The sequence below is a fragment of the Neoarius graeffei genome, chromosome 10 (genome assembly GCF_027579695.1).
Source record: "Neoarius graeffei isolate fNeoGra1 chromosome 10, fNeoGra1.pri, whole genome shotgun sequence".
NCBI classification, from domain to species: domain Eukaryota; kingdom Metazoa; phylum Chordata; class Actinopteri; order Siluriformes; family Ariidae; genus Neoarius; species Neoarius graeffei.
The window spans coordinates 63,000,420-63,027,257 of NC_083578.1; the positions used below are offsets into that span (position 1 = coordinate 63,000,420).

Consider the following 26,838-nt stretch of genomic DNA (forward strand, 5'->3'; position numbering starts at 1 on the left):
GATGAGTTGTGTAAAAATATTAAATAAATAAAATATTTAGTACTTAATAGGTGGCACGGTAGTGTAGTGGTTAGCACTGTTGCCTCACAGCAAGAAGGTTCTGGGTTTGAGCCCAGCGGCCGACGAAGGCCTTTCTGTGGGGAGTTTGCATGTTCTCTGCGTGGGTTTCCTCCAGGTGCTCCGGTTTCCCCCACAGTCCAAAGACATGCAGGTTAGGTTAATCGGTGGCTCTAAATTGACGGTAGGTGTGAATGTGAGTGTGAATGGTTGTCTATGTGTCAGCCCTGTGATGACCTGGTGACTTGTCCAGGGTGTACCCCGCCTTTCGCCCGTAGTCAGCTGGGATAGGCTCCAGCTTGCCTGCGACCCTGTAGGACAGGGTAAGCGGCTACAGATAATGGATGGATGGATTTAGTACTTAATAATAGATTTAGTGAAGGGCGGCACAGTTGTGCAGTGTTTAGCATTGTTGCCTCACAACAGTTGTGGCATTTGCATGTTCTCCTCATGCCTGTGTGTTGTGGTTTCCTCCAACAGCCCAAAGGCATGTGGATTAATTCAACTGGCTACTCTAAATTACCCATGGGTGTGAATGTGAGTGTGAACTGTGAATGGCTGTTCATCGTTCCATTTTTATCTGTATATTGTCTAGTTGGCTTGTTCTTGGGATTTTTTAAAATTCTATTTTATGGTGTGCAGTGTGTCTTTTTCTTTTTGCATGTCTGATAACTTGCTGCTGTAACATAATTTCCCAGCTTGGGATCAATAAAGTAAATCAATCAATCAATCAATCAATCAATCAATCAATCAATCAATCAATCAATCGTCTCTGTGTGAGCCTTGCAAGATTTTGGCAACCTGCCCAGGGTGAACCCTGCCTCTCATCTGAAGTCAGCTAAGATTGACACCCACCCCTACCCCCTGTGACCCTGAACAGATAAGTGGTATAGATAATGGGATGTGAAAGTGAAAGAAACCACAACAGATTCGAAAGCATGCCCAAACCCAATGCGTTCACTTTTCTAAGCTAAGACCAGCTCTCTTGGAGTTCCCAATATTCAGTGATCCTGACTGCTTTATTTATGAGCTGGGAAAGAGCAAAATGTGGTGATCTGTAGTCACTCAGGGTTAGAAAAAAAACCTGCCTATCAGTTTTCAACTGTACACGTTAAAGTAGACTAGAAGAGAAATTATACTACAGCTCCCTCTGGGACAACACCATAGTATGTGCCTTGCATAAATACATAATAACAATGAAACATCATAAACTGCAGCTGCAGTTAATGTCTCAGAAAACCACTTCAACTTTGTTATATTAATGACACTTCCTGTTATTTCAGTGGCACTTCCTGTTCCACTGTCATTCAAAGTCAGTGGTAAAACATTCTATGTTTGTGATAGAATTCATGTTATGAAGTTGAATTCATAAGTATGGTGAATCTAATCTACAGGAAGGATAAAACAACTTTGCTGCACGTCAAAAATATTTTGGGCCTTGTAGTGATATCGTAAAGTAATAAAACATCAGTGTGTGAGCAATGGTGCGAGTCAGTGTGTGAAAATAGGAAAAAAAAACAATGTGCTTGTCCACTTCCTGTGAGAAGCCACGGTTTGCTGTTAGCTATACGACAGAAGAAGGAAGAGAAACTTGTTTGTGCCTTGCAGGGTCTGCCGAGCTAAAAAAGTGAGACCCTGCTTTCTTTTGGAGCTCTGAAACTGATTTCGGGTTAAGTGGAGTCTAAGTGCCAGTGGCAGGTCATGAAGCGCAGGTCAAAAGAGAAAAGTCAGGAGAAGGTGAGCAGCTGTTTGCTCACTCTTCAGGAGAATAATAAACTGCAGGATCTGCTGGGCAGGAGGTGTGAGGTAAGTACACAGCCTCTCATGGGGTGAGGTGAGTTTTGGGGGACAGGATCTTCTGTGTGAGTGCTGATCTTCATACTACAATGAAAACTGCAGTTTACTGCTCTGAATTAATTGTGGTTGTAGATTTTAGATTAATTATATACAGTAAGCACCAAATCATGTATAAAAATATGCATTGAACATTCATTAAAAAAAGCCTGAAATGTAAGTAATTACAGCTAATTAGTTATTACTGCTTATTCAATTTAATCAAAGTGAGCTTGAATATTGATAGAGAATGCTTACTTTGATGCGACTTTTGAGCTCTTGATGACGTTGCATATTTTTAGCTTGACCATGATATATCTCAATTTTCTTTTCCAATTTTTTATTCTATATTTTCTATCTTCTGATTCCTGATATATTAACCAGATATTCAGTGCTCCTGATTGCAGGGAGAGAGATGAGACGTTATTTTTCTTTGTGTATTAACTTTGCATGCTCATTTATTTACTTGCTTTCGTTCAAAGTGACTTATGAATGAGGTAGAAGAGATCCAAGCACAAAGCTGACCAGTTGTTCATTAAGGACCTTTTCCCAAGTACAAAACAGTGGCAGGCGGCACGGTGGTGTAGTGGTTAGCGCTGTCGCCTCACAGCAAGAAGGTCCGGGTTCGGGCCCCGTGGCCGGCGAGGGCCTTTCTGTGCGGAGTTTGCATGTTCTCCCCGTGGGTTTCCTCCGGGTGCTCCGGTTTCCCCCACAGTCCAAAGACATGCAGGTTAGGTTAACTGGTGACTCTAAATTGACCGTAGGTGTGAATGTGAGTGTGAATGGTTGTCTGTGTCTATGTGTCAGCCCTGTGATGACCTGGCGACTTGTCCACGGTGTACCCCGCCTTTCGCCCGTAGTCAGCTGAGATAGGCTCCAGCTTGCCTGCGACCCTGTGGAACAGGATAAAGCGGCTAGAGATAATGAGATGAGATGAGACAAAACAGTGGCTCTGTATTAGGTGGGGTTTACATTAGACTGTATCAGTGGATCATCAGATTAACGTTTTTAAAAACGATTAGCGTGCACACAGCAACACCAATACACGATTCACGTGCACACAGCAACGCCAATACACGGATACGCTAATCACATGACTAATTCGGCACGTAAGTTGAAATGTGTCAGTGCGGCTCATCGCTTCCTCCTCAGTGGCTGCGCTCCAAATCACTCCGCCCTGAACAGCGAGTGCCCTCTGGAGGGTGCGCACTCCGGCCCTGCGCAGCTCACAGAGCGCGCGAGTGAAGCGCACGAGCAGTGATTCAGGACTGAGCAGCTGTGCGCAAGTCACTTACCACTTGCAAGTGGAAGGATGACAAGCCTAAAGACCATCATAACTACACAATGGGCAGTATTTGCATCAGTATTTGCAGTATTTTCATACTTTTATATTCTTTAATGAAAGGTGATACAAGGCGGAAGTCCGCGCCGTTTTTCAGCAGTCGCGTCACATGACCAATGCCAGCGAATCAGGAAGGTGGATGTCACAGTGACGTTGTCCAATGACGACGCCAGCTAGAGCTCAGCACAGCGTATCCGCGTATTCTCAATGTTTACACAGCACCGGACCAGACACGATCTGGATTGAATACGTGGACCCTGGCGGATTCCCGTTTCCTGGCGTTTCCAGGCGTTTTAATGTAAACGGACAGTGCATCCGCGAAGAAAACGAGACAGATTGTATTGAGGAACTTTATTAATCCCCAAGGGGGAAATTTAACGCCACCTGACCATACATACAACACATAACAGTAAGACAGGACAACCACATCATAAATAGAAGGAGAAATATAAATAGATAAAGATATAAAAAATAAAAATAAAATATAAAAACAGTTCATCATAAAACTCCCAAAGAATCACAGCAATTTTCTAAAACTGCCATTAAAAGCGCAGTTGAATACTTACAAGATTAAAAGTACTTAGCAGTTTTTGTTAAGAAGTCTTATCACTGCAGGAATAAAAGACCTCCTAAACCGTTCAGTGGAGCAATTGGGTAGAAGGAGCCTTTGACTCCTTCCACTCCTCACAAATAGGCTGTACAGTGGGTGATCATTTTTCAACATGACACTGTTCACCTTCCTCATCACCCGCTCCTCTAGAATTTGCTCAACTGTACTCAAACATATGCCTGTGATGGACCCTGCTTTCTTAATAAGCTTATTTAATTTGTTCCTGTCCTCCAGTGTCATGTTTCCTCCCCAGCATACAACAGCATAAAATAAAACACTTGCCACAATTCCATGATAAAATATGTTTAAGATTGGTCTCCCCAAATCAAAAGATCTCAACTTTCTAAGAAAAAATAGTCTGGACTGGGCCTTCTTAAAAATAATATTACTGTTCATCTTCCAATCCAGTTTGTTATCAAGGTGGATGCCAAGGTATTTGTATGATGTCACAACATCTACTGGGCGATCATTAATAAGTATTGTGACTGGCACATTTCTTTTTTTTCCTGAAATCAATGATTAGCTCCTTGCACTTGTCAACATTTAAAATAAGATGGGCAGCTTCACACCAGCTAACAAAGCTATCCACCTCTGCCTGGTATATTGCATAGTTGTCTTTATTAATATATCCCACCAAGGCAGAGTCATCTGAAAATTTCTGAAGATGACAAGAGGAGCTACTATGTCTGCAGTCAGAGGTGTATAAAGTAAATAAAAAAGGAGATAACACCGTTCCTTGTGGTGCCCCTATGTTTGTCTTAATAGTCTCAGAAGTGCTATTTTGTATTCTTACATATTGCGGTCTACATGTGAGGTAGTCAGTGATCCAACTTACAGTGGATTTGTGAAGATTAAAACCATAAAGCTTTTTGGCTAAAATGTGAGGTTGTAGGGTATTAAAAGCACTAGAAAAATCAAAAAACAGATACGGTCTAATGTAAACTTGGCCTTAGTTATGGGATTTGAACTCACAACCTTCCAGCTTCTTGGAAAGGACTAGAACCACTGCAGTTTTAGCATTGTACTGGTAATGTTAAGAAAAAAAAAATTAAGAAATGAAAGAAAGGGAAGGAACACTAACTGCACACTAATGCTCAGTGGGTTCAACCAGGCCCTAATATCAATTTAACGAGAAATGGTATGTGAGCAGATGAAGCTGGAGTTAGTAGTTTGATGTTTGTTGCAAAACACAAGGACAATTCTGGTTCGAAGGCTGTGAAAGAAATATAACCATAAGCCACATGTTTCTCATGATGGTTGTTAGTAGATTCTCAAGTATATGGATGTTTACGTAATAATGGATGTGGAATTCTGGATGAAGATATAAAGCTTTGTAACGCTGTCACATTCTCTGGTGAAATAATATATTCTCTTAAAATGAATAAGAAAATCTTCAGAAATGTTTGGATTTCTGTCTTTGTCCAGATGTACGAAAGTGTATTGTAAAAGAAAAGGCTTATTATAATATTTAGCTTTTTTCATCCTCTTTGGTCATTGGTCAAGAAATGCTGAGTGATTTGGGGATTTTAGAAAAATTCCAACATTGAGTGCTGATTTTTAGCTAAATGAGTCAAGTTTCAGTGTATATGAGCATAAAGTATTTGATATTTGTGTGTTAATTAGAAAATGACAAGGAATAACCAGGTTACTGTGGCTAATATAAAAGAGTACATTATTTAGGGGACAAAAAACACAATTATTTTTATGTGCTCATCCCAATTCAGTTATTCATAGGGAAGTTCTTCTTAAGCTTCCTCCGTAGGTCCATTACTGAGCATTACAACCATAAAACCTGTAATGCATACATCCACAATAACATGCTGGCTGTTTTCCATAGTAATGATTCTTTTTTACTCATTTTTAACTTCTCTTCATGTCAGTATTTTTCATTGAGGCTTTAGTCTCAATTTCGGCATGTGAACGTCATGCACATTTCTGAAAAAGTTAACCACGTAATATTGAAAAGTAAAACTGACTTATTGTAAAACTATGCTGTCAAAATGTTTACGTACAAAACGTTGTTGGATTCAGAACAACAGAAAATATTTTAGTGGATGAGTATTTTACATATAACGCATCGTGTGAAGACGCTACTACAATAAGAGCTTCCTCTGTTTTAAATCTGCTGCACTGAGAAGACTCGGTCCAGTGCAATGCAGAGCTGACTTGCTCTAGTTTAAGCAAATTTTGCATGGGAAATATGATTAGTACTGTACATCTGGAGCCTGAACTGACTGGGGTTATAATATCTGTTGGAGTGCTGGCGGAATGAGTTGGGTGGCCATGTTTTTTTATCTTGTCAGGCACCAAATATCCTTGTGGTGACATTTGACTAGTTACCATGAGGAAAATAGTTTTGTATTATTTCAGTTATTGAGATTAAGGTAAGGGTTAGATTTAGGCACAGAATGAATGGTAGGTCCTCATAAAGATAGAAGAACAAGTGTGTGTGTGTGTGTGTGTGTGTGTGTGTGTGTGTGTGTGTGTGTGTGTGTGCTGATGCTTGAGCTAGCTGTGTGTCTTGAGGTGTGAAAACAACCATGTACTTCACTTCGAAGCCTTCTTTGTAAGCAGTGGGCAGGGGTGACAGAGGAAGTGTGCTCTAGACACTTCCTGTCATGGTTCATCTACCATGTAGTCAGTAATGCACCTGATTTGCAATCGGCTTCTTAGAAAAATATTCATCACCAGTGCAAACACAACATATTCGCAGAAACACACACTGTTGTGATTATTAGCATATCATGTGTTACTATACAATCATATGTCTGCTTTGTGTTGTCCTGTGTGTTTGTATTGTCTAGTCTCTGTGTACAACAGTGGTGCAGTTGTTCATGGCCCTGCCACACAGCCCCAACAGCTGGAGTCTGCAGCATACAGGTGTGCTCTGCTTTGTAAAGGACAATCCTCAGCGCTCCTACTTCATCCGCCTCTACAACATCATGGTAATGAAGTTCTCCACATTTATCACCTTGTAGGACCTCAATTACAAGCATACTTGTTGGTCTGAGAACCATAATTTTGTCCCAATATAACACACACACAGGCGGCACGGTGGTGTAGCGGTTAGCGCTGTCGCCTCACAGCAAGAAGGTCCGGGTTCGAGCCCCGTGGCCGATGAGGGCCTTTCTGTGTGGAGTTTGCATGTTCTCCCCGTGTCCGTGTGGGTTTCCTCCGGGTGCTCCGGTTTCCCCCACAGTCCAAAGACATGCAGGTTAGGTTAACTGGTGACTCTAAATTGACCGTAGGTGTGAATGTGAGTGTGAATGGTTGTCTGTGTCTATGTGTCAGCCCTGTGATGACCTGGCGACTTGTCCAGGGTGTACCCCGCCTTTCGCCCGTAGTCAGCTGGGATAGGCTCCAGCTTGCCTGTGACCCTGTAGAACAGGATAAAGCAGCTAGAGAGAATGAGATGAGATAACACACACACACACACTTTCTTGTACTTCTGTCTTTGTGGGAACACCTTTCCCTACTTTCCCTAGTCCCTTATCCTAACCTTAACCATCACAACTGAAAGCCTAACCCTTACCCTAACCTAAAACTAATTCTAACCAAGTTTTAAACCACAAAACCCTTCGAAGAAATGAGGACCAGACAAAATGTTTTCACTTCCCAAAAATGACCTGTCTGTGCTCTGCTGATTGGTAAAAAAATGTGTTCTGGTTTCTGGTCCTCAATATGTAGCAAATACACACACACACACACACACACACATATATATATATATATATATATATATATATATATATATATATATATATATATATATATAATGAAGACAGACATAAGCGACAATGACTTAGAAATGAGAGAAAGAAAGAAGAAATAAATCATTCTAAATTCTTCCAGAGTGAAAATGTTATTTTAAAAAGTGCTCAATGAGTTAAACATGTTATTTTTCTGTCGCAGCATAATTTCAAGAATGTATTGCCTAAACCTTAATATTTTCCTTGTTGGCCTAATTTCCTGTCCACAATTTGTCACTTCCTGTACGCCTGCCTACAAGAAGATATAATGTTAGAGAGCTGCTATATTTGGGTTTTCAAAGATATGTTAATGGCAGGAAAATCTATCAAGAAAATATTTTTCCTATGATTCTGCAAGTTTAAAAAATCACACTGCAAAGTAAAATGGTGCTCTGAAAATGTGCTCTGCTTAAATTCAGTGTACAGTGATTAAATTTAACGGCACTTTAGCCATCTACTATACTATATTGAAATTAAATAATAAATAATGTGCTCAAAGTACAGACTTTAATTTTAGTGTATTTACATCCAAATCAGATGAATGGTTTAAAAATGACAGCACTTTATATGTGTGCAAAAGTAATTGGATAAACTAACATAAACATAAATGAAATTATCATTGTTTGTATTGGTTGGAAATCCTTTGCAGTCAATGACTGCCTGAAGTTTGAAACTCATAGACATCACCAGATGCTGTTTTGTTTTGTTTTTTGTTTTTTTCACTGGTGATGCTCTGCCAGGCCTTTACTGCAGCTGTTTTCAATTCCTGCTTATTCTTGAGGTGTTTTGCCTTCAACAAATGATATGCATGCTCCGTTTGATTCAGATCAGGTGAGTGACTTGGCCATTGCACAATGTTCCACTTCTTTGCCTTAGTAAAGTCTTGGGTTGCTTCCAAAGGATGCCTCGGGTCATTGTCCATCTGCACTGTGAAGTGCCAGCCAATGTGTTTTGAGGTATTTGGCTGAATCTGAGCAGATAATATACCGGTAGCTCTATACACTTTTGAATTCATCCTCCTGCTTTTGCCAGCAGTCACATTATAAACAAATACAAGGAAACCAGTTCCACTAGCAATACAATTGAGTACGTTACACCTTAAGATTGAACATCAGGCTCACAATTTCCTCTAAAATGGCACCAAAATAATGAGTCAACCAATACATTTTCAGTTCCCTTCTTATGTTGAATATTTATGTTAAAATGTCATACAATCAATGAGGACCACCTGAGCTGTTGGTTGCTCTTTGATGCAATATCAAAACACAAGGGGGCTGTGGTCTGTAAAACCAGTGACAGGATCAGAGCTAGAATCAATATTAAACCTCAAAATGTTGGAGAGCAAGCAAAAGGTCAAAGGATTCCTTCCGAATAGTGCTAGAGTTCAAATGATGGTGGTTAAACTTATGAGAGAAGAAGCTATAATACCCAGCTATCTTTCCCATGAGTGTCTTCCTGAATGAGGAAATACCACTGGCATCTACTTCAAGTTTGTAGAGTTTCTTGAAATTGGGAACAGAAAGAAGAGGTGCACAACATAAAAGCAACTTAACAGCCTCAAAAGCAGCCTTACAGCTAGAACACCACACAAAAGGAACTGAGTTATGGATGAGATTTGTGAGAGGCAATATAACATCTGAGAAATTCTTACAAAAACTCCTATAATACTCAGCCGTCCCAAGAAAGTGTCAAAAATCTCTTTTGGTCTTGCAGAAAAAGTGGCAATGGACTTAACCTTAGCATCCAGTGAGTGAACAGCACCTTGGCTAACCTAGATTAGATTAGATTAGATTAGATTAGATTAGATTAGATTAGATTAGATTAGATTAGATTAGATTAGATTAGATTAGATTAGATTAGATTAGATTAGATTAGATTAGATTAGATTAGATTAGAACCATCAGGGTTTTCTAGGCCTTCAGAGAAGGCCCAAACATATCAGCTTTTCAAATGTTATATTTAATGTCTTTCATTCTTTAATTTCATTCATAATTTCATCATAATTATTCTCTTCTAATTTTAATTTGGCCTCATTTTCTATCAAATTTGCTTCAGAAATGAAAGGGCTACTGTCCTGAAAATATTAAATTTGAGTTATCCAAGGAGTTTTTTGTTTGTTGTCTCTAGGCTGAGAAGAATTTAGAGCTAGCTCACTCATTGGTTAGGACTTCATTGCTGGGACAGAAGGCCATGGCAGTGTATGTTTATGTAGGAAGTGACAGATGAATTAACCAATCAGATTTTGATTTTTAGTGGGAGGAACCAAAGATTTATCGCCCTAGGCCTCCTCAAAGGCCAACGCGAGTTTAACTGCAAGTCGGCGCCATCAGTGCAGCAGTGAAATCACCTTCCAGCCGGTGTAGCGTTCATCAGTAGTGTTATAAAGCAGTGAAGAAAGTGCTATCGAGAGCAAGTAGCACAGGCTAACGACCGAGAAACTAAGATTTCTGTCTCCAGACTCTTCTTCCACACACGCTCACCACAGTATTTTTTCACTCAGACTTGAGTATTCATTTCCCTCTGTAATTTACTTAGTTACTTTTAAAATCAACATCGACAGCTACACACAACGGAGCGACCTGGCAGCCTGCCGCTAATCCCTTGCAAAATCCTTTGCTCAGTTGCTTTTTTGTTGTGTCTGGCTAAGTTCTGGCTGAGCTCAAGTCCCAGCTCTAATAGTAACGGTTCACCACTGGATTAGATTAGATTCAACTTTATTGTCACTGTGCAGAGTACAGGTACAAAGCCAATGAAATGCAGTTAGCATCTAACCAGAAGTGCAAAATACAGTATTATTTACAGACAAGTGCTAGAAGTGAGTACTACAGCATAGTGATGCTATACGGTACAGTACATACAGTTTGTTTATAAATATTTAAATGCATATTTACAGAAAGGAAGTGGATAGGATTGCAGAGTATGTAAGGTTGTATGTACAGTTGGCAGTAATTAACCCATATGTACAGATGTTTATATGTCTAATAAAGTGGCAGTGTGTGCAGCAGCAGTATGAACACATGTACAGCTGTTTATATGTACAGTAATATTATCGCCTAAGTGGCATAGTATGTGCAACAGTTTACAGTTATAAGTGGTCCATTTTGTGCAAGAAATTAATAGTGCAAATGGCAAGCTAAAGTACTGAACAGTGCAGGATGAGTGCAGTGATGCTAACAGGGTGGTGGTGTGCAATTCAACATGGTTACCGCCTCAGGGAAGAAGCTCCTCCTGAGCCTGCTAGTGCGGGATTGGAGACTTCGGTAACATCTGCCAGATGGGAGGAGGGAGAAAAGTGCATGGTTAGGGTGGGTGGCATCATTGATGATATTACTCGCCCTGCTCAAGCATCACTTGTGATAAATGTTCTCAGTGGAAGGTAACTGAGTGCCGGTAATCTGCCGGGCAGTTTTCACCACCCACTGGAGTGCTTTATGGTCCGATATGGAGCAGTTGCCATACCATACTAAGATACAGTTCATGAGTATGCTCTCAACGGTACAACGGTAGAAGTCCACACCAGTGTTCTGGGACAGAGGTGAGCTTTCTTAAGGCTCCATAGAAAGTAAAGATGCTGTTGTGCCTTTTTTTTTTTAACCAGAATGGAGGAGTTTAGGGACCAGGTGAGATCATCAGAGATATGGGCACCAAGGAACTTGAACCTTGACACATGCTCTACGACAGCTCCGTTGATGAAGACGGGAGTGTGTGCATGGCTCCTTACCTGCCTGAAGTCCGCGATGATCTCTTTGGTCTTTTGTGTTTTAAGCAAGGTGGATAACTGTGTCATGACCAAATTCACATTTTGCAAGGTTTAGCATGAAAGAGGCTGTCTGGAGTTGAGCAAACATATGGTTTAAGGTACAAATACTGTATGGCAAAAAACAACCACATCATCAAGGTAGGCTTCGCAATTATCTACATCACCTAGGACCTGAGTCATTTGACACTGAAATGTAGCTGGTGTATTTTTTAGACCAAAAGCCATAACTGTTTATTGGAGGAACCTGTGTAGCAAAAGCAGAAATTTCAGATGCACATGGGGTGATCGGAACATACATAGAGGATATTACATGGTGGCGCAAAGATATGAAGTTTATCTTCAAGTGGTGAACATTTTGATGATAAACATCATATCTTCAAGCCAACGTGTAATATTATTTTCATTATATAAACACATTCACAAAAAAATACACAAGTTAATCAAAAGAATTTTAATTTTGAACTGGTTTGCCATTTTGACAGCGCGCATCTAGTCAGCAGGAAAGCACTGGGAGTGATGTCATCGATATCCTCATGAGTGAAGATATCGGGAAAATATGTTACTCAGGTCCAGGATGTATTTCATATGAAAAATTAAAAATTTTCAACACAAGAAGATAAACTTCAGTGCCCAAATTTATCAAAGCAATTCATCGATATCCTCACTAGTGAGGATATTGGAAAATGTTACTCAATGTCCTGGATGTAGTTCATATGAAAAATACAAATGGTGGCATATTTCCTAGTCAAACACTTGTGTCTATATAATAAAGATACATATTATGCAATAATATACAATAATACATGTAAAAAGTGCTGTGATTCCTGCATCATTCATCAGATTTGGATGCACCCTCAATGCTGAAAGTTTGCCCTTCAAGCTTAATTATCTTTGTTATTAATTATTTAATTTCAATTCTAACATACTGTGGTGGACAGTGAAAATGACAATAACTTTCTCAGAGTCTAAATATTTATGGACCTAATAGAGACGAGACACGTACACTGTCAAGTACATATTCAGTTAATATTTCATTGCAGTTTAATTCTTCATTTAACATTTACTAGCAAGTCTAAGTATACTTGAAGAGTGTGGTAATTTACCTTATATTCATATGGTTATGGAACTTATAAGTATTCTAAAGTATTTTTAGGTCTATTTATATCGAGTCCATGTTAAATTATTCACTCCATTTTTATAACAGAAGACAGGACTCAGGACAGGACATCTCTCCTCTTTCAGTTCAGAAATGTCTCTCTGAAGAAAATACCTTCATAATCCCATCTCAATGTTAGCAAACTTTCAAAATGATTTTATTTTATCATTATCTAAGCTTAAATTGTATTTTTAAATAATTGTGGTTTACTTGCAAATTAAACTACAGTAATTAATAAGTACATAGGTCCTTATAATTTTTTTTAAATCATGTAATTCATACAAAACATGTCATTAGTTAATTTATATTTATCCTTTTTGTCCCAATTTGGGACCAACATATAGACTAGATAGTATATAAAATGATAAATGATGTATAGTATACTATATTTAATATACTTACAATACAGAAATTTGAAAATGCATTTTATTTCTTTATTATTGTATCTTAGGGGTATCATATAACTGAGATTGAGCATCTAAGGGCGGCACGGTGGTGTAGTGGTTAGCACTGTCGCCTCACAACAAGAAGGTTCTGGGTTTGAGCCCAGCGGCCAACGAAGGCCTTTCTGTGCGGAGTTTGCATGTTCTCCCCGTGTCTGCCTGGGTTTCCTCCGGGTGCTCCGGTTTCCCCCACAGTCCAAAGACATGCAGGTTAGGTTAACTGGTGACTCTAAATTGACCGTAGGTGTGAATGTGAGTGTGAATCAGGGCTTTGAACCGGAATTTTTTTCCTATTGGTTCATTCCGAACAGAAACGGAATTTTAACGTTTCCGGTTTTGGGTTCCACCATTAAATAGACGTTCCCGAACCGGTTAGAACAAAAAAATTTCGTTCCCGGAACGGTTAATTACGTTCCCTGTCAGCTGTTTAACAAATGGCTATAAAGTTATGTCTCTGTCTCATCCAGCTTAAGCCAAATGTAGGCTAATTCTATTACAACCTTCATTAAATAAGACAAGAAATAATTCAAAACAATTATTATTTCAAATGTTGGCGATTTGGATTCTCAGTACGTCTTCCCATCTACACAAACAGAAAAAGTGCCAAAAATGAAAGATAATTCGTTTAGTGTGTTACCAAAGGCTAGTCAGGCCCTATAGAGGGCTACCGCATGACGTCACCGCGCCACGAGATTTTGTTAGGCGCCATATTGGAAGACCAAGTACACATCTATGCAAGTACATACATACATAAAACAAACTACAGCTGAAATGTAGCCAGGGCCGGTTCTGCCCTAATCTGGACCCGGGTGCAACATCGCGCAACCCCCCCAAAAAAACAGTCTAAATCAGGACAACCATCACATAACTATAACTATAAACATTTTATATCAACTATTTTAACTAAATGGGCTATAATAAATAAGCCTGCAGGCAGCCACGGCGGGCTGCCTCAGAAAAGTAACCATTTGTCCTACCTTAAAACTCGTTTTGCATTTTCTGCCTCCTTTTTTGTATTTTCGACCCTCCGTTTATTTTCTTTCCTTTTCTGAAAACCCGATTTGTGTCCAGACATTTTGTTCTGCTACCAACGAACTAACTCGTCAGGTCTCGTCTCTCGAGCCCACAATGATTCCCGTGGGAAGGGCAACAACTGATACATTTTTACAAACAGCCAATAGGGAGGTTGCATCGTTCAGGCTCTTCTTTGCTCAGACACTCAGTAATGCATTTACTCACTAGCAGTCCACCTTCCCGCTCTCTCCATTCAATCAGCGAACGTCACACAGGAAGTGAACCCCAGCGGGTCATAGAAACTTGCGCAGGAGAAGAATGACTATTTGTAGGCTACAGAAACTTTGAGGAACGAAATAAAAACCGGTATTAACCGGTTACCATTATTTTTAATAAGCGTTTCTGTTCCGGAACATAAAAAATAATAAAGTTTCTGGTTTCGTTTCTGTTCCATGTGAAATAGAAAAAGTTCCCGGTTTTCGTTCCTTGAACCGGTTCAAAGCCCTGGTGTGAATGGTTGTCTGTGTCTATGTGTCAGCCCTGCGATGACCTGGTGACTTGTCCAGGGTGTACCCCGCCTTTCGCCCATAGTCAGCTGGGATAGGCTCCAGCTTGCCTGCGACCCTGCACAGGATAAGTGATTACGGATAATGGATGGATGGATGGATGGATGGATGGATGGATGGATGAGCATCTGAATTCTGAAATGTGTCTCTATCTCAGGTAGAAAAACTTGTATGGGAGCAGGAGCTCTTTGCCCAGTTCACCTACCACAAAGCCAAGCCCTTCTTCCACACTTTCCATGCAGATGTGAGTATTCAGACACATTTTTGTTGTATGTAGTAGTTTGTCTATCAGCACAAATCAAAGTCATGAATTAATGTATGTTCACATGCCTCAGAATCACTGTAAGTTGACGTCATTTCAAAACCAAAAGCCGCAATCATCCCTGAGTATTTTTTTGTCGTCTGTAAATTGTACTAGTAGCTCTTGTGGGAGTCCTTTTAAGAACTGTAACCTCAATGTGGTGTTTCTCAGGAGTGCCAGGTGGGCCTGAATTTTGCAAAGGAGGAAGAAGCTGAGAACTTTTTCTTTATTGTGGATCAGAAGATCAGCCAGAGACAAAAACACTTGGGTCAGTTAAGCAAGCTTGGCCATGAATAAGAAAAGGTCTTGGTTTATCATTGTCTAAAATCTGCATATCATTGTCTAAAATGATAGAATTTGTATCCTGCTGTAGGAATCCTTAATGGTTTGAAATGCTAACAGCTTCCTGTTGTGTGATTTCTTTAGAGAAGCACCAGAGGAAAGGCCTTACTCTCAGTCGAGGTAAAACTGAATTTCTGTCGTGTTAGCTGATAGACATATTAGATGATGCTTATACTGTATATTTGCACCTTTTTTTTTTTTTGGTCAGATCATGATGTATTGCCACCACTACCTCCGAATGGTAAGTAATGCATGAACAATAAAGTATTTTACTTCACAGAGCAACACCACACTAATTGTGAGCTATAATTAGTTATTTGAACAACTGTATTTTTTTCTGTAAGTTTTAATTGCTTATGTGTGGTGAAACTTTTAAAATTAGGTTCTGGAAGTCTTCCATTGGGAAATATTGACATCCAGAATCAAGCACCTCCCACCAAGTCAAAGAAAAAGGAGAAGGAGAAAAAGAGCAAAAAGAAGAGCTCTAAATTATCCAAGGAATTAATTGGAGCACCTAGTGGCTTTACGTGAGTGATAAAAGATCTGAAAATATTTTAGGCTTCAGCTTTTGCGGAACATGCTGTTTAAGACCTTTTCACCATATGCTTTCTTTTGGTTTGACAGCTAGTGTTTTAAATCAAGATGGTGTGGTGCATGTACATGCAGAGTAGGGAGGGCTTTAGGTGGTCAAGTACCTGCCCCATCCCCCTCTGTGTCCATGGTGCCCTTTTCGGCAAAGCAGGCCTTTTTTGTTTGTTGGATTTTTTTTCCCTGCCCATGGCCCTCATCAAGAAGAATTTTAAGAACTAATAATATTTAAACTATAAGTTTAAAAATGGCCATAAAAATGCCTGCCATCCATAAGCTGAAGGGTGAAGTTGCCAGTAGCTGTGGGTTTGTTACATTATTTGTTTGTGCATCCCTCTCCCTCTTTGAATAAAGAGCCCATTAGCCAATAGAAATATAGAGCACTACCATCAGCTTGCGCATACCTATCAAATTAAAGAAGCAGCAGTCAGTGACACTGGCAAACAGGAAGGTAAGTAAGTTCTTGTTCTCCATAACTACCAGTTTAAAGTAAAATCTGAACCGTTATAATATCTGATTTGACATAACAAGTAAGTTATGCACATCTTACGGAGACAGCTACTCTACAACATTGAAACATGATGAGTTTAAAGGGGCCAACTCACTCTTCCCAGAATCCAGTTCGCTATTTGTATTGTAAAATCATATTCCTGCTACTCTGCTAGCTTTCTTTTCAAATTCATCTCTTCAAAAGCCATCTTGGCTCTTTCTTCATCAATGTGTCATACATGGAAGTTTTGAATAAAATATACCTGATATTTTCTTTCCTTCGTGGCCACCTGCGAGATGGCCGAGGCCAGTTCTGGTCCAGAATAACCATACAAAAATGGAATGGATTGGTTGAAATAATTTAACTACTTTGACAAAATATCTTCAATTTCACATTACAGTTTATGATCTATGACTTAGGATGTCGCTGGATTGTTGAGGATTGTTATTCCTCATCCATGGAATATCCATGGATATGAAAATGGCGACTCGCTACTTGGCACAGAGGCTTCTGGGAAGGGTGAGCCAGCCCCTTTAATGTGTGTTTCAAAACATTCAGGCCGTCTATAACCTGCTTGCTTGTGGTTTGTTATAAGATTCCATTTGATACTTTCTTTGAATATTGGTTGCAATATAGCAATAGAGTTCGGCAGGTTGCACTGTAGTTGGTGTTCTAATATCATGATCTATGTGCCCCTTTTTAAACTTGTGCACCTGCCCCTCTAAAGGTTTCTGCACAGCCCTGGTGTGGTGAAGAAAGACTAAGCTCTATAGAGGTTTATGCTTTATATGTTTCAGCCATGTTGGGCATCTTGGTATGGACAGCAACAGCATGGACCCAGATTTGATGAAGCTGCTGTCACGTGCTGGGATCAGTGAGGCAGATATGAGAGACTCTGAGACCTCACAGCTTATCTACGATATCATTGAGCGCTCAGGGGGAATGGAAGCAGTCAAGAAGGAAGTGAGCCAACATGGTAAGGTTATGAAGAAATGTGGATTTATTAGTTTTTACTGTGTGGGCAAAATGAAACATTGCATTTGGTACATGTATACAAATATCCCCTGCAGAACGTCCTCCAGCTCCACCTCCTGGTATTCGTCGGACTGCTCTTCCCCCAGTGCCCCCTGGATCTTCTTCAGCATCACCTTCCTCTCGTTTAGGGCCTTTACCACCTCCTCCTGGAGGAACTCCATCCACTAGCACTAGGTCCTCTTCATTACGTGCTCTACCACCCACACCTTCCGGAGGGCGCTCAGGACCCTTACCACCAACTCCAGTCGCACAAGGACGTAGAGGGCCTTTACCCCAACCCCCAGGCTCACAGGTAGTACCTTCAGCAAGAAGTGGATCCCTACCACCAGTACCAGGAGAGCATAGCAGTCCCCTTCCTCCTCCACCAGGAGACAGAGGTTCATCATCTGTTACTTTTCCACGTAGTGGACCCTTACCTCCTCTTCCTCCTGGAAGGGGTAGTGGACCCTCACCTCCAGGACCGCAAAGTAGACCACAACGCCCAGCATCAAGAGATCAAAGTGCCCCCATGCCTCCTGGACATTCTGCTGGAGTGTGCCCACCTATACCAGGAAGACGGACTGAATCTTTACCAGAACCTCCAAATGATGAATGTTATTTGCTGCCACCTCCAACACTCCCTGAAGATTTCCCTCCTTCCCCACCTTCTGATTTTCTGCCACAAGAGAGTGAAGATTTACCACTACCACCTCCTCCATCTGAGTTCTTCCCACCTCCACCAACCAATGCCCAGTACACTTCTGGCATGGTCCCACATCCTGCACCAGTTAATTCTAGCATAGGAGCTCCACCTCCTCCTCCTCCTCCACCTCCTGCTGCCCCAGCACCCAAATTGGGAAGCGGGCCACCGCCTCCCATCGCCTCCAATAGTGGAGGAGGCCGAGGAGCATTATTGGATCAGATACGCACAGGGAAAAAGCTGAAAATGGTGAGAATAATCATTTTGATGATTTTGTAGCAAGAATATAGTTACAGTAATGTATGGTATTTTGTTACCAGGTAACTGCCAGCCCTGATCCACCCCCATCTGTAGTGAATACAGAAGAGGGAATAGTGGGAGCCCTTATGATGGTCATGCAGAAGAGAAGTAAAGTCATTCACTCATCAGGTAGTCAATTATTGTCAACTATTTTCTATTTTATTAAATTGTACCTATATTTAACAACAAATACACATTAGTTGCTGCATAAATGAATTCAAGGCATGTGATCCCTCATGTGTGCTAATACTATGTGTGTAAAATGGGATCAATTATTTCTTCTAGACGAAGGAGATGAATTTGACGACGACGATGACGACGATGATGAGTGGGATTAATTTAAAATCCAGTGAAGGACTGTGTCCCAATGAGCGTTAGCACACCTACACAGTAAAACTGGTGAATCATTTTCAATAACAGAATAATTTAAATTTGGCCCTTTTAGTTAAATTATTTTTCATTAAATTATTCAACTGCAAGTTGAAACAACATGGTGAATTCGTTTTGTTAACTGAAGCGCTTTTTCAGTCTAAGAGACACCAATAAAGCATCTGGTCAGAGCATCACAATGAGCATGTGAAATACCTGTTTAATAAGCTATATAAGGTGATAACATTTTCCTGGCTCAGAAAACACAGTGTAACTGAAGTTCATTGTTTATATGTTCATTGTTTATATGTTCCATTTTTTGAAAACTTAAAACAGAAGTTACTGTTGTTGTTTTTAATTATTTTGCATGATCCTGAAATATAAATCTAGCACAAAAACTGTAAGTAGCAGTGCTCTATTTCCATTATACACTTATATCTAAAAACAAGAAAGAACATTCAAACAACACAATATGATACTAGTCCATTTAATACCAATAAAATCTTGTGCAGTTTTAATGACCACAAGTCCAGTGTTACTAATTTTGAAGGTGAGTTCATTAGTCATTACATTATCCTATGGTGATGAAACCTATGTACAAACACTCTGTGTTATTATAATTACATTTAAATAAATATAACTATATATCTGGTCTGTCATGCAAAAATTCCCTCCACCTTCTATATACTTTATAAATTCTCTACGAAGGCAAAAATATACAACCTAAAAATAAATACACATTATCAATCAACTAGTGACACCCATGAAGACATTGTAGTGTTCCTGAAATTAAAAAAATTTTTAAAAAATGGTGCAATTTTCCAACAAGGAAGAATAACCAGGATACATGTACAGCTTTATCTAGTGATTTACTGTTATCTGCACTGGACCATATGATTTCAGCATCCAGGCAGCAAATGGGAAATTGCACTGGCCCACAGACTGAACAATTACACATACACACACTCACAGGAAATTTGTGTTGTTTAGTCATGATCTGTAGTCAAATCATACTCTACTCTAAGGTGCTTAAACGTAAGTTACACTGGTAAACTTTTATAGCACATTTTTGAAAATGTCAAATACAATGTGCAGCAAAACTGAAGATTCGGATGATCAGCAACACGAGCTGGGTCATAAAATGTACAAATATCACAACGATGGTCAGAACACTAATAATGGTCAAAATATGGTCCAAAATCAATAGAACACCAAAAGACTTAAGGAAAGCTAAGGACAAGGAACATAAGAAATGAACAAGAAAATATGCAAACTGCAATAATAAGATGAGCGCAACAAAGCATGTGAGTTGTGTAGATAAGTCTCTTATGAAATAGGGTGTTTACACGTGTCCCTTCACCTCAGTCACTCACGAAGTACATAAAGAGGAAGACAGAATGGACCAATAGTTGAATGGAAGAAGTAGGTAGGTCAGCCTCAACCTCCACTGGGCTCGCGGCCCTCTGTGTGTCTGCGGTTTGGATGTTTGCTTTGCTGCTGCCCTTGGTCAATGAGCTGTTCCCAGTAGGACTGGCAATACTGGTGGATCACACGCATCTCAGGCTCTAAGGGTTGCACATTGCCAGCTTGGGAATGGGCTTCGGGTTTGTGATCCCTCCTCATTATCTCCCTCTCTTTATCCTCGTCATCGGGTACAGTGAGGGCCACTGCAATATCACGGTCCAGGATGCGCAGGGAAACACGTGCTAGAGTGTGCTTGAAGTTATTCTCAGTAGCCAGGCAGTGGTATAACCCAGCATCTGAGTGGGTGAGTGATTTCAGAAGGACACCCTGAGGTGTGCTCAGTACTTCCCCATCTCTGTTCAGCTGCATAAGGATTAGATTACTATAAGAGGAAACCCATGGCCACTACACACTACACTAAAATCAGCTATAAATCATGATGCTAAAGGAATGTATAATGCTAAAATTACTAATCAAAACTACAGATATCATTCCACACCACACTAGCTTACACACAAACATATGTAGGAACAAGTCGGTCGTTTCTGTTTTAATTGATGAAGATACAATGGTGCTTGAAAGTTTGTGAGCTATTTAGAATTTTCTATATTTCTGCATAAATATGACCTAACATATCAGATTTTCACACAAGTCCTAAAAGTAGACCCAGTTAAACAAATGAGACAAAAATATTATACTTGGTCCTTTAATTATTGAGGAAAATGATCCAATATTACAACGACATATCTGTGAGTGGCAAAAGTATGTGAACCGCTAGGATTAGCAGTTAATTTGAAGGTGAAATTAGAGTCAGGTGTTTTCAATCAATGGGATGACAATCAGGTGTGAGTGGGCACCCTGTTTTATTTAAAGAACAGAGATCTATCAAAGTCTGATCTTCACAACACAGGTTTGTATCATGGCACAAACAAAGGAGATTTCTGAGAACCTCAGAAAAAGCGTTGCTGATGCTCATCAGGCTGGAAAAGGTTACAAAACCATCTCTAAAGAGTTTGGACTCCACCAATCCACAGTCAGACAGATTGTGTACAAATGGAGGAAATTCATGACCATTGTTACCCTCCCCAGGAGTAGTCGACCAACAAAGATCACTCCAAGAGCAAGGTGTGTAATATTCGGCGAGGTCACAAAGGACCCCAGGATAACTTTTAAGCAACTGAAGGCCTCTCTCACATTGGCTAATGTTAATGTTCATGAGTCCACCATCAGGAGAACACTGAACAACAATGGTGTGCATGGCAGGGTTGCAAGGAGAAAGCCATTGCTCTCCAAAAAGAACATTGCTGCTCATCTGCAGTTTGCTAAAGATCACGTGGACAAGCCAGAAGGCTATTGGAAAAATGTTTTGTGGATGGATGAGACCCAAATAGAACTTTTTTGGTTTAAATGAGAAGCATTATGTTTGGAGAAAGGAAAACACTGCATTCCAGCATAAGAACCTTATTCCAACTGTGAAACATGGTGGTGGTAATATCATGGTTTGGGCCTGTTTTGCTGCATCTGGGCCAGGACGGCTTGCCATCATTGATGGAACAATGAATTCTGAATTATACCAGCAAATTCTAAAGGAAAATGTCAGGACATCTGTCCATGAACTGAATCTCAAGAGAAGGTGGGTTGTGCAGCAAGACAACGACCCTAAGCACACAAGTCGTTCTACCAAAGAATGGTTAAAGAAGAATAAAGTTAATGTTTTGGAATGGCCAAGTCAAAGTCCTGACCTTAATCCAGTCGAAATGTTGTGGAAGGACCTGAAGCGAGCAGTTCATGTGAGGAAACCCACCAACATCCCAGAGTTGAAGCTGTTCTGTACGGAGGAATGGGCTAAAATTCCTCCAAGCCGGTGTGCAGGACTGATCAACAGTTACCGGAAACGTTAGTTGCAGTTATTGCTGCACAAGGGGGTCACACCAGATACTGAAAGCAAAGGTTCACATACTTTTGCCACTCACAGATATGTAATATTGGATCATTTTCCTCAATAAATAAATGACCAAGTATAATCTTTTTGTCTCATTTGTTTAACTGGGTTCTCTTTATCTACTTTTAGGACTTGTGTGAAAATCTGATGATGTTTTAGGTCATATTTATGCAGAAATATAGAAAAGTCTAAAGGGTTCACAAACTTTCAGGCACCACTGTATGTATGGGTTCTTACCACTTTCCTTCTTCCATTTTTTTGGTAAAGCCATTTGACAGTAGCCTGAGGCGATCGCGGTACGCACTCCAAAAACGTGCTGCTTCCCTCCACACCAAACTGCACCGTCTCCTTCAGTCTCTTCTCCACTGTGGAGACAGAAAACCAAAAGTCATTTCATGTAGCATCCAGTTTATAACAGCTATGCTTCATTATAAAGCTTAGCGATGACCAAATATGTATTTCTAGGAAAATAATCTAGTATGAAGTAGTGTGATGCCATTACCACCCCAAATCTAACAGTTTTTCCTTTATTAAGAATGACACATTGTACTTCTTATCCATTTAAAGTTACTTTTAATGCTGTGGAATGTCCACAAGACACGTTAGTTCCTGTTAGCGCTTACATTATAATTGCTATAAACCAGGCAACAGCCTGTCTATTTTTTCTTGAGGTTTATAAGAAGAAAAAAAGAAAAAAAATACAGCTTGACATGTTGAGAAACCACAACACCTTCCATTCTAAAGACTCTCCTGAGCTGGGGAGAAGACTCACCCTTCCCAGAATCCAATTCACTGTTTTTGTTTACATGCTACTTTGTTAGCTCTCTGTGCAGCAAAACCTCTGCAAATTCAACCTGTTAGTGGTCCCTTTGAAACCCATGTCAAACTTTTTCTTCATCTGTGTGTCATTCATGGAAGCTTTGAACAAAATATGCCTTATGTTTTCTTTCCTTCACACAGCTGCCAGCTAGATGCCAGGTTGGGTCCATTACAATGGAATAACGGATCAGTTGAAAGAATTTAAAATATAGAATCTTTGACAAAATATCTTCCATTTCATGCTACAATTTGAGATCCATGGCTTAGGATTCCATTGTTGCAGATTGCTTTAGGAATATCGCTCGCACTTACAATGGTAACTCGTTACTTATCACAGAGGATTCTGGAAAGAGTGAGCCGGTTTCTTCAAAGGTACTGACTACAAAGTCATCTGAAATTTTTACTTTTTTTTATCGTGCATGGCATTTCCCTATCTCATCTCATTATCTCTAGCCGCTTTATCCTGTTCTACAGGGTCGCAGGCAAGCTGGAGCCTATCCCAGCTGACTATGGGCGAAAGGCGGGGTACACCCTGGACAAGTCGCCAGGTCATCACAGGGCTGACACATAGACACAGACAACCATTCACACTCACATTCACACCTACGGTCAATTTAGAGTCACCAGTTAACCTAACCTGCATGTCTTTGGACTGTGGGGGAAACCAGAGCACCCGGAGGAAACCCACGCGGACATGGGGAGAACATGCAAACTCTGCACAGAAAGGCCCTCGTCGGCCAAGGGGCTCGAACCCGGACCTTCTTGCTATGAGGCGACAGCGCTAACCACTACACCACCGTGCCGCCCGGCATTTCCCTATGTCCCACAAAAACAATATCATGCAGACAAGATGTGATCATTTTTGTGCTGAGGGTCGCTTTCCTCCATTTTGGGACCGAATATCCTACCTCTTGAGGTAAACGGTATGGCCCTATGGAAACAGCCGAACGTGAGGAGCTTGAACTAATTAGCATGACTATAGAACTGCGTCACACCAAGATGGCGACGTGCAGAAAACATCATGACTTTGCATCGACCTTGGAGAGTTTTGAGTCGCAGGGATGTAATTTGTGGTTGACATTTGTGAATAGATCAGTGAAACAAAAGACAAATATATCTTTTCTCTGTTACTGCTTTTGTGTTCTCGTTTCTTTCTCTGTAAGATCAAAACATTAGATGTATAACTCCATACTCACTACTATGGAGTCGAGCCCATGCATTCTAAGGCTAAGAGAGCTAAGCGCTAGCTAGAATGATTTAGTTATCTGTCCAGAAAAATGACATGTCCTCTAACCTTGCTCTATCTTGCAGTTGCACTCACTAGGCAGGCTTTCCTTTTCTTTTCCGCTGGCTTTTAGCTGGCGGAAGAGCGGAGTCCGCCATGTTTGCCCATACAGACTTGTTTTGGTTAAAAGTGGGTCAAACACGCCCCACAGTGGTCACGTGATATTGTTACTCACTTGCTTCGGCAATCTCCGGAATCATAAAATGTGGGACACATTTTATTTCATCAAAACATTTACACATCGGATACACGGTGTGTGCAGCAGCGAAACATCTCGAAACTCCAACAGCAATAGAAATAGAACATTTTACCCAGAATTCAACTTTGCAGTCAGAACCTTTAAAGTTATATCTTTACTTCTGACTGTTACAAAGCACTGACACTGGCTTCCAAGAATGCTAAATAAACATCCCTATATCAGCAATTATAAATGTATAATTTATCTATATGGGGCCACACAAGTCCCTGAGCAATTTGTTACTACAGACATGATAATATTAGAATAATAACATGAATATTAACCTGTGATTTGCCTTACGCTACTGTCAGAGCTGCTATCATAGAAAAAATTCAACAAGCACTGGGTATAATGGCATACATACTGTATACCCTACCAATAAAATGTACTAATAACATTACAAAACACTTTTTTTTTGCTGAGCCTTGGTAACAACAATCAATGCAGAAGAGATCAGGCGTAATATGTTTAACCCTGTGTCCGAAATCGCTCACTCGTTCAGTACTCCCTACTCCCTATATAGGGAATTAGTATATAGAGGACTATATAGTAAGCTCATTGATAAAATGGAAAAAAAAAAAAAAAAGCTTTTGGACACTAGTCTGTCGCGCTGGTATTTACGTCAGTACTGTCCCACAATTAAAACGTGCCATATCAGGTGGCTGGTGGGTTTTCAAAATAATAAATACATGCACGTATTTTTGTGATAAATCCATATTATACTGAGCGCATTTCCCACATTAATCAATACAAAGTACTTGCATCTTTCAGTTCTTTTAAATCAAGGCTGAATACTTTCTTCTTTGCCGCTGCCTTTCATTAAATCAAATTTGAGACTTTTAATTTGATTTTTTTCAGCGCGACCGCAATGCATGATGGGATATATTGCTTGGTTAGTGACCATCGGTTGTACACTACTTTTCGTGATGCATTGTGGGATACTTTGAGTGCACTATATAGGGTGTAGTAATCCTCACTAAGGTTTCGGACAGCACTACCAAATGGCGTCCTCACTATATAGTGCCCTTTATAGTGAGTAGGGAGTGATTTCAGACACAGGGTATGACTTTCCTTAAGAAAGGAGTTGAGAGAGAATTTAACACAGCTTGCTGTACCTTTCGCATTAAATCCTCTACACTGACGTAGAGGGTCACCATGTTTTACATCCTGCCTTCTGCTCCGCCTAGAAAAAAAAAAAGAAAGTCCAAATTAAGATGCAAGCCGTGGTTTCGAATATAACAAATTTGCCTGATTCATTAAACAGCTTAGCGGAAAGTTTCTATTGACCTTCACTAACCTTTTAGTAGCCTGTGTGAAGGGGGTGCAGCTCTCTCCATCCCATGCACAGTAGGGGTCACGGGCCAGGCAGCAGTCTGAGCAAGCCTTACCATACGCACCACAGCGATGCAATGACACCTGGGTAAGACCTACATCTGATGATACGTACAGCTGTTGCTGTAGAGATGAGAAGAGAAATACGACATATTTAATTTAACATTGGATTTTATTCCCTTATAAAACATACCACAGCACTACTGAATTCTTGAATCTGATTGGTCAGATGGTTTTGATTAAGTAAAGTATAAACACTCTGGATGTCCTGTTATAGAAAATCAGCCATAATTTTTTGAATTGAAATGGATTCTTTTCTTGGAATAGCACGTTCCAACATGTTTTATTTCTATTATAGTAGTTTATTATTCTTATATTACAGCGATTATAATTTTTTATTTATTAATGAATGACATATCATCCTTTTCAACCATTTACCAGACATGGTAGTTCCTGTTATCACTGATACATATACTGTAATGATATAAAACTTCATTAATAATGTGAATATTTCTGTAGAAAGGTATTTATGGAAGGTATCAGTGCTTTATAACAGGAACAAATTTGTTTTGTGGATGCTGGATGACATTAAACATAACTATAGATGGATAAAAAAGAATGACGTCCTATAATTAATCAAAAAAAATTATTAACTTTAGCAAATTATTGTCGTCTAAGAGGAATAAAACACTTTGGGATGCCATGTTACAGGAAAATAATCAACTTTGGGGTCATAATGGCTCAACATAAGGCATCACACCACCCTGTTGTTGATTATTTTCCAAAAACAACACGTCCTGTCTTGTTCCTTATTTGCTCCACTTTAAACTGTTTAAAATGTTACTACAAGGCTACTTTAAAAAAGTTTTACCCTTTTAGCAGATATCCTCATTGTTTTAATAGGAACTGGTATCTGTAGGAAAAGGAGAAGGTATTAAAGAATTAAACATTCTGACGAATATGGTGGTATTTATTAGCATAGCGCTAGCCGTTGACTTCATTACCCTGAACACTTCAACTTCCTCTAGTGTCAGCTCTTCCATGGTAGTTGGATCTTTGGGCAGAACTATAACCTTTTGGACTGTTCCACGATCTGTAAAGTCAGGGAAAATGTACAGGTTTGT

The 26,838-nt window shown here is 40.0% G+C and overlaps 2 protein-coding genes across 2 annotated transcripts in view; one reads left to right on the forward strand and one right to left on the reverse strand.

The window, feature by feature from the left end:
* Positions 1-1,466: 1,466 nt before the first annotated feature.
* On the forward strand, positions 1,467-19,038 carry wasa (WASP actin nucleation promoting factor a). The gene is made up of 11 exons (XM_060932049.1): positions 1,467-1,863; positions 6,647-6,787; positions 14,688-14,774; positions 15,003-15,099; positions 15,258-15,293; positions 15,382-15,414; positions 15,556-15,700; positions 17,049-17,227; positions 17,322-18,214; positions 18,286-18,394; positions 18,551-19,038. Exons 1-11 carry the CDS (start codon positions 1,759-1,761, stop codon positions 18,601-18,603), a joined length of 1,878 nt encoding a protein of 625 aa, XP_060788032.1. The 5' UTR covers positions 1,467-1,758; the 3' UTR covers positions 18,604-19,038.
* Positions 19,039-19,107: 69 nt separating this feature from the next.
* sema3ga (sema domain, immunoglobulin domain (Ig), short basic domain, secreted, (semaphorin) 3Ga) overlaps positions 19,108-26,838 on the reverse strand; it is a 52,544-nt gene continuing 44,813 nt past the window's right edge. Inside the window, exons 13-18 of the mRNA XM_060932048.1 lie at positions 26,719-26,807; positions 26,586-26,627; positions 25,680-25,837; positions 25,498-25,565; positions 22,278-22,405; positions 19,108-20,461 (exon numbers count right to left, since the gene is read on the reverse strand). Coding sequence (XP_060788031.1) covers positions 20,072-20,461; positions 22,278-22,405; positions 25,498-25,565; positions 25,680-25,837; positions 26,586-26,627; positions 26,719-26,807 — 875 coding nt within the window. The 3' untranslated portion in view covers positions 19,108-20,071. The remainder of the gene's footprint in view (positions 20,462-22,277; positions 22,406-25,497; positions 25,566-25,679; positions 25,838-26,585; positions 26,628-26,718; positions 26,808-26,838) is intronic.

Excerpts from the sequence above, each read along its gene's own strand:
- wasa (XM_060932049.1), top strand. The coding sequence starts at position 1,759 with ATGAAGCGCAGGTCAAAAGAGAAAAGTCAGGAGAAGGTGAGCAGCTGT. Across the intron at positions 15,100-15,257 it reads CCAGAGACAAAAACACTTGG|AGAAGCACCAGAGGAAAGGC; the intron begins GTCAGTTAAGCA and ends TGATTTCTTTAG. Across the intron at positions 15,701-17,048 it reads GGAGCACCTAGTGGCTTTAC|CCATGTTGGGCATCTTGGTA; the intron begins GTGAGTGATAAA and ends TATATGTTTCAG.